Below are 8,581 nucleotides of genomic sequence, written 5' to 3'. Positions count from 1 at the left end.
GATAACTATGAATTCTACGAATATAATTTATAGTTTTTTATAAATAATAATTTGATAAAATTTATGTGTGCATCACATGAATATAGTATATACTATAAGGATTTAATATATACATGTGTGCATCACATTAAGGTATTTTAATTAATTTAGAAAAGCAGAGAAATTAGGCAAAAAATAATAAATGGATTTAATATTTATTATATTAAGGAAGAAAAATAGAGAATGTCATAGTTTGGGTTGCTTCTGAGTATCCAAAAAAACTAACAGAAATTCTACCTTGTCTCTCTCGCCTTCTCTCAATTTCACATTCACACAAACTCATCGCACTCCTCTTCTCTTCTCTCTTCTCTCCCACAGACACATATTATATATACAAAACAAAACCCTATTCTCTCCAATTCTCTCTGTTCCTTCCATTCCATTCCCTTCCTCATTTTCTAACTCCGTTTGGCGGTTATCAAAACGACCACGTTTCATTACCTCTAGGGTTAATTTCGCGTTCTTTCTTAGGTTTCTTTAACCCTAGTTAACGATTTCTTCTTTTAGGGTTTTATCTTCTTCTTTTAATTCCAATTTCATTGGTGTTCTTAACTCAATATATCGTTGTTCTTTAGGGCTTTTCAATTGGTATAGTTTTTAGTGTTATGAATGGGTTAGCAATAGATTGAGTTTTACCGATTAATTTCTCACAGAGAGAGAAGAGGAATCTGAATTGAAGCATTTTGTTGTGGATTAATTGAATTTCATAGTGGAATTGGTGCTATTTCACCGTTTATACGGTGAGGAAGTGCGCGCGTGTGTGTTTGTTTTGGTTAATTTTGATCATGTACAGTGTTAGTTATGGATAGAAGTGAACCTACGTTAGTTCCAGAATGGCTGAGAAGTGCTGGAAGTGTTGGTGGTGCTGGCAATTCAGCCCAACATTTTGCGTCCTCGTCTAATCATACCGGTATAATTTTGGCGTTCGTTTTTAATTACTTATGTATTTTAATGCTTAGCTTGATTCACATTATAATATGGTGTTCAATGTTGTCAATTACAGATTCTAGAAAATAGCATTTTGTTCACATTGCTTACATATTTTAATGCTTTAGCTTGATTTGAATTATAATATTGTGAATAGTTCAATGTTGTCGATTTCGTGATTCTAGAAAATAGTTTTCAATGTTGTCCGTTACAGGTTCTAGAAAATAGCTTTTTGTTCAAATTCTTCTATTGAATAACGCCGGCCGTTTGATTCCATTTTGTATTAAATAGGTTATTGCAGAACAATAGGTTATCTTCAGTTTATAACCATCTTACGCAACAAGGCTATTGAGCCGCTATAGCCGCTATTTCATTACATATGTACTAAATAGTCTATTGCAAAACAATAGAGATTTATTCGAATTCCTGGATGCTATAGCACTGCCAAGTCATTTTTTAACAACACTAGCCGTGTTTCCTTAGAGTATTTTTCCTAGCATTCATATATATATAACAAAAACATGTGCACACGCGTTATCTTTAGTTTATAATGGCGTTACTCAATTTCCACGAAAAAGATGGTAATAAATATTGAATATCTCTATGTTGTTTTGTAGATTCCCATTCTCCATCTGCAGTCCATAGCAACAGAAACAGATCTTCTAGGACAAATAGTGATTTTGATAGCTCGCGTTCTGTATTTCTTGATCGGACACCGTCGTCTAGTTATAGGAGGGGTTCTATTATCAATGGTTCTGCCAAGAATGCTTACAGTAGTTTCAACAGAAATCATCGCGACAAGGACCGCGATAGAGAGAAAGATAGATCCAATTTTGGAGACCATTGGGATCGTGATGGGTCTGACCCATTGGCCAACCTTTTTTCTGGAAGGATAGAGAGGGATACATTGCGCCGTTCTCAGTCGATGGTTACCAGGAAATATGGTGAGACTTTACCTCGCAGAGTTGCAGCTGACACTAAATCTGGTGGAAGCAGCAATCACAACAATGGCAATGATGTGCTTCCTGGGGGTGGTGTTGGCAGTAGCATTCAGAAAGCTGTCTTTGACAAGGATTTTCCATCACTCGGCGCTGAAGAGAAGCAGGTAATAGCTGAAATAGGGAGGGTTTCATCCCCTGGTTTGGGTGCCACAGCTAGTCAAAGTCTACCTGTTGGTAGTTCAGCTTTGATTGGTGGGGAGGGATGGACATCTGCCCTTGCAGAGGTATCTTCCGTATCTTCACAGCAAACTGTTACTGCAACTTCTGGGTCTGTTTCTTCAACTGGTCTTAATATGGCCGAGGCATTGGCACAGGCTCCATCCCGAGCTCGTTCAACTCCACAGGTAGTTGAGCTTGTTGGCTGTGTCACCAGATTTTTTATTCACATTCATTTAGTTCATTTAATGATAATGATTTTGATGATGTCTAATATCAGTTAATAATGCCCAAATTAATTGTAGGTGTCGGTGAAAACACAAAGGCTTGAGGAACTGGCTATCAAACAGTCAAGACAGTTGATTCCAGTAACACCATCTATGCCTAAGGCTTTGGTAAGAGAGTTGCGCTGTAAAACATATTTTTATAAGTTATCTATTGCAATTTTCATGCTTTATTCTAGTGCTTGTGAATTCGATTTCTTATGGTTAACATATCATTTATCTCTTTTAGTAAATCTTATGTTTGTGGTAATTTTAATAGTATAACTAACCTGCAGTGTTACACTTGATGTTAGATTTTTACTCCTCTTTTTTTTGTGTTGCATTGCTATTTGTGCTAAAAAACTGAGTTGTAGTTTCAAATAAGACTTAAGTACTGGACAATTGATTTAAGAAGTTTTTGAATGCATTTGAATGTTGAAGGTATGGTAATTTGTGGTTTACACCAATGTTTCAGCAAATGAGATCTTACCAGTACCTAGGTTCAAGAGAGTGATTGGTACAGCATGATATATAGATTATAAGTTTTTATTACACTAATATTATATTTAGTATATTATATATTTTCAGTTACTGCTCTATCTATTTTTGATAAAATTTACAAAACAATATTTTAATGAACCTATTTTAATGAACCTGTGCATCTTTTTTGGTTTACATTTCTTGGCCATTTATTCCCATAAAGTGGGCCCATTTTAATGATTATGCACTCCTTATCTGCCTCTGTTATTTCCGTCTATGCTGCTTGCAACTGCCACCCAGCTGCGACTGCGATCACCTTTTACCAAATTCTCATCAATCAGTTCTCTCTTCTATCTATTCTCAAAGCATATGCTATAGGTTTCATTATTTTCTCATGTGTTTCTTCAGTTTCTGCTATACTTTATTCTATATTTCAATTTTTCTTTGCTTATTTCGTTCTTAATTTCCCCCTCTATTTTTTTTATATAACCATTTTCTGCTCTATTTATGCATATTCTGTTTTTATCTATTTTCTATATTTGCTTCTTTTTTATTTATGTTTTTCTGTTTTAATTCCTACTCTATTTTTTAAGCATATTCTGTTTTTAAATTGATTTTTCTGTTGTCAACAAAAGTATTTTTCTGTTTGATTATCCTTCTGTTTTTTAAATTATATTTTTCTGATTGAGACAAATGATATTTTCTATCAGTTAAGTCTGTGATTCTTGTTATACATTGCTATAATTTGGTGTTTTATTTATTTTTTGTGTTTTTTGTGGGTGTATATATAAGATAATTCTTTTTAATTTGCTTGCCATATTTCTGCATATGCTGTTAGCCACCTGCCATATTTTTATGGCGGATATTTGGCTCGCCACCATAATCCCCGTCATGGACAACACTCTTGAGCACATGGGATAAAAACAAAATGTTATCCCAATTATAGGTCAATGTATGCCCTAATTGCCTCACTTGTGGAAAGCACGTGTTTGGGTTTTGGAAACAGAGCAACTATTGAAGTTGTATTTGCCATTCTCCTATTACCTTGCCACTTTCTGGAGTGGGTATACCGGAAACAGAGCAACAACAAGCATTCATGTATGCTTGATCTTACAATTTAGATTGTAATCTTGACAACCAATGGAACACACTACTAGGATTTAGGTAAAAACTTAAAAAAGATATTGGTGAAATTGATAAAATAACTTTTATATCAGTTAATGATTACCAAGTACACTAGATACAAATTAAATTAAATGTTAATGAAATGAATGGATGGAAAAGTTTTGTTGAAATCCTTTTTCACCATCATTGATGTTCCATTTATTGATGTCCAGAAAGTTATAGTAGTAACCATTTCTTGCAATCACATTGCTCTTCTATTTTTCATTTATTGTTTTATTGCTTAATGAATTTCAATTGTTGGGCTGTGTAGTGTAGTTTTTCCTTTAGGGTTATTTTCAGCTTTATTCTATTAATATTTTGGTAACCGAAATATTGTTTAACTAGGTTCTCAATCTGGTGTAACTGATTGGATATGGCATTGAATAAATACATCTCTTTTCCATTTCTTTATTTGAATATTGTTAATGTTGTTAATTGTTAGCTTTGTGTTTGAAATTCATACACGAAACTGCTTAACTTGTTGATTGGATTCAAGTTTTATAGACTTCATTGCTTGTGTTCTGCACAAATTCATTGTTTATGGACGCTACAATTTTTTTTTTGGTTATCTTCCTCTCCTCCTCCTACCTCCCTCTGTAAAGGGTACATGTATTTTTTTATGATTTAGAGTATATGCAGGTTTTAAGGAACATTCTTTTGAAGTATTTTTAATTTACTTTATGAAGCCACAGTCTTTCTACCCTCATGTAATTTGAAGTGATATTTGTTGCATTGGCAATTTGTGTTCATTACTATAGTTAGTTTTTTATTTACCTGCACTAAAAGTGTGATTAATTAGCCCAGGGGATGGTATTTCTTTTTTATTTTCCATTTGAACTTTTCATGGATTGGTTTTTTGAGCTGTATTCATTAGCCGAATCTTAATATCATTAGAATTAGAATTAGAATCATTATATGTTTTCTTGTTATGGTGATATTTGCATGCTCCTTGTATGCTGACCGAATACAACCAAGCATTTTATTTTAAAAATACTTGGTGACCCAAATTTGAAAATGGAGTTTTGTCTGTATATATTTCCAGTGGCTATTTGCTTCAATCCAGTGCTTGTGGTACTGGTCCTCCATGTGTACTAGAGAATTTATCCACTTGCATGGTAATGAATGACTAACTACTTAACTGTCCGACATTTGTTATGTTACATGCTTGGGACTCTTAAGCTGGGAAGATAAAATTGCTTGGAATAGTAGTCTGTTGTAATATGATTTTTCAATTGCTTAGCAAAACCTATTTTTTCAAAGAAAAAAGAAGTCAGAACATACAGGGTCAAAGTTCTAGCATATCGATGGTAGGGTTCAGCGCAATGGTATTGGTCTGCAAGCCGCTGTCAACACTAGAGGTTGGTAGAGGTCACTAATTGCGGCCCCAAACTGCTACTGCATTCACTGTTGCGTCCGCTATTAGAATTTCGGAGATATATTCCTAAATCTTTTTTAAAGCTATTTTCTTTTTGTTAATTTCAATCCAAGCCATTTGAAGAGTGATGTTATGTTCTTGCTCAGAAATAATTGTTCTGCACTTCTTCCTACTTTTAGTTCAATTCTGATTTATTCTTCTTCTTTGCTTAAGTTTTATTATTCTATACTTTAGGTTCTTTAACTAACAAGTATGATGGTCTCTTGAATTTTGTGTATTAGTTAATATTTGAGTATTTGTTTACTTTGTACATTGGTTTTAGTCTTTGCAATATCAGTTATCATATCACCTATACCGCCATAGCATTTTAGGTGGTCGGTGCTACGCAACGCTATTCGGGTTTAACAACATAGGTGTAAGCATAAAGTCAATTTATGTTGAGATAACCGGATACATGTTCGTCTCTAGTTTTTTAGTATTATTATACACTATTTCCATTTTTTGTGATCTCTTAACATTGCTCTCCCATGATTGCGAATGAAATTTTAATCCTGTGGACTGGAGAACACTTAAATTGATGTTGCAAACTGGCTTATAATAGGTTTGCAGGTTTTATTTTAATGTTCAGTGTGATCAAAAGGCTATTTAATGGAATACTTATTTATGTATTTGCATGTATGAGAGACTTTAATTGCTATGAAGATGTTCCATTTGTTTCCATGTCTATATTGAAAACTGGAGGAATTAGGATTGTGCAAAGGATATATATATTTTTAAATCTTCGAATGATATTGAAATTGAGTTCTATCTTGATGTTTTTAAAATTCCTGGTGACTTATGTTAGTTCTCTTGTCAGGCTCTTAATTCTTCTGAGAAATCAAAATCAAAAACAGCTATCAGAAATGCTGAGATGAATGTAGCTGCGAAGAGTGTGCCCCAGCAACCTTCTGCGTTGCACATTGCTAGTCAATCTCTTCGCAGTGTAAATGCCAAAGTTGATGTTCCTAAGACATCTGGAAAGTTTATTGATCTTAAATCGGTGGTGTGGGAAAATGGTGCTTCCCCTACTTCTAAGGATGTTTCAAATCTAACAAATTATGCTAATAATAAATTGGCAAATCAACATGCTATTTCTTCAGCAGCCGCTCCCCCACCAGTGAAGAACCCCAACAACCTAAAATCCCCCACAGAGCGGAAGCCATCTCCTTTGGATTTGAAATTAGGGTCTACTTTGGACAAGAAACAATCCATATCTCAAGTGAAGAGCCGAAATGATTTCTTCAATTTGCTTAAGAACAAATCGGCAACAAACTCGTCTACTGTTCTTCCAGATTCTGGCCAGATGGTTTCATCTCCCACATTGGAAAACTCTGCGGGACTAAAAAGGGAATCAGTTATGCCTTCTGCAAGTCCTCAATCTGCTGGGAATGGTGCTGAACTGACTAGTAACGGCAATGCTCACGCACATGAAAAGCCCTGCAGAATTTCTGATGATGAAGAGAAAGATTCTATTTCTAGAGCTACGGTCTACCCAGATGAGGAAGAAGCTGCATTTCTTCGCTCTCTTGGTTGGGAGGAAAATTCAGATGAGGATGAAGGCCTAACTGAAGAGGAGATCAATGCATTTTATCAGGAGGTGGTAATCTCTTAACTTTATTCACTTTTCTGTTGATAGATAATTTGAGATCATTAAAATTGAAACTTAGTTAAATCTACTATGTGCTGATGTGTAATAATGTGAATTCCCTATGGAAGACTTTTCATGCCCTGCCACATTATATTTTGATGCAACTTGCTATTATTAAGCTGGCTGATATTGGATGGTTCAATTCATATTTGGCCAAAATTGACACTTGAAGCTTGTTATCTGATGGGGTTGGTCGACTTACTCTGTTGTCTTTTGTTTTCCAGTGCAAGAAATTGGACCCCTCCACACTCAAGCTATGCATTGAGGGTATGCAGCCACAGCTGTCCAAGTTGTTTGATTCTTGTGCATCTGACTTGCGAGGAGCATCTGCTGAATTGAACTCTTCTGATCCCAGATCTGAAGCTTGATGTGCTATTTTTAATCATTGTTAAATCTAAGTTTCAATTTTTGATGGCAGAGGGCTAGATCCATTCCTTTTGTTCAGAAAGAAAGGCGATGATTTAGGGGTTATTAGATGTGGGTGGGTTTTGAATGGAACCTTGCATTTGCAAATATTGCAATAAGATACAGGTGCCTCAATCCTGCCTACTTAACAAGGAAATTCTTTTGTTATTTGCCTTTTTTTTATGGTTAAAAGTCATAGGGCTGGTTGGTAGGTAGGGGCTATTTTCTCTGCCGTAGTAGGGTGCTGGGAAATTGAATCTTTTGGGGGTATTTTGATCTGTTTACTTTCTTTCAAGAGGATTTTATCCTACATGATAAAGTTTATTATGTTTTTGGCCAATTTTACCCAAAAAAAAAAAGGGGATTTTTTCACTTTTAATTTTAGAGCGTGTAGATATGATTTATAATTCATTAATGTTTGTACTTTTTGGGATATCCTAGTTCATGGTTCTCCTAGCAGTCCAATTTCCAAATACCTTATTCTTATCCAGATGCTGAATAGAATTTCATGAACAAAATGTTCTTGGGAATATATTTCTTTTGAATTTAATAAGAATTAGAGGTTTTTTGTGATCACAAAGTTTGAGGCATTTTTATATGGTCCAATAAGTTCCTAATTTGGCATGGGTTTACTTTTCTCACTCAAGCTTACTCATATACCTTTGTGAAATTTCCAAAATTATCCTTCAAATATAAAATTATATTTATAGACGCACCCAAATGTACCCAAACCTTTGATAAACTTGGAAATGTGTTTTTGAACGGTTAGAAACAAAAAATTCATAAACTAATGTAAAAAATGTAATTTAAATTATTATCAATCATTGATATGACCATTAAAAATGAAACATTACATTAGTTGTTAACGTAAATTTAACAATACATTTTAACAATACAATTTAGCATCAAGTATAACATTTTGTAATAGTGAAATATACTTTATAAAAGTTAAATGTTTATCCGTCTTGAATTCAAATTTGTTGAGCACTAACTTTCCTTTGTCGTCAGTCGAGGGTAAACAATACTTGAGCTTGACAACTTTTCGATTGTTTGGATACAAAATTACTAGTATCGATTTTAAATT

General features: G+C 34.2%; 1 protein-coding gene across 2 annotated transcripts; it reads left to right on the top strand.

The window, feature by feature from the left end:
- The first annotated feature begins 236 nt into the window (after window positions 1–236).
- On the top strand, window positions 237–7,876 carry LOC131620606 (uncharacterized). 2 transcript variants are annotated; one of them, XM_058891737.1, is made up of 5 exons: window positions 237–949; window positions 1,584–2,311; window positions 2,429–2,518; window positions 6,262–7,041; window positions 7,317–7,876. In XM_058891737.1, exons 1-5 carry the CDS (start codon window positions 841–843, stop codon window positions 7,458–7,460), a joined length of 1,851 nt encoding a protein of 616 aa, XP_058747720.1. In that variant the 5' UTR covers window positions 237–840; the 3' UTR covers window positions 7,461–7,876. The 2 variants fall into 2 exon arrangements, with proteins under 2 accessions (XP_058747720.1, XP_058747718.1); XM_058891735.1 differs by having other exon boundaries at window positions 6,262–7,044.
- The last annotated feature ends 705 nt before the right edge of the window (window positions 7,877–8,581 follow it).

This window comes from Vicia villosa, linkage group LG7 (genome assembly GCF_029867415.1).
Source record: "Vicia villosa cultivar HV-30 ecotype Madison, WI linkage group LG7, Vvil1.0, whole genome shotgun sequence".
Taxonomy (NCBI): domain Eukaryota; kingdom Viridiplantae; phylum Streptophyta; class Magnoliopsida; order Fabales; family Fabaceae; genus Vicia; species Vicia villosa.
Note: the sequence above shows the minus strand (reverse complement) of the source record. Positions and strands in the feature narration are given on the sequence as shown.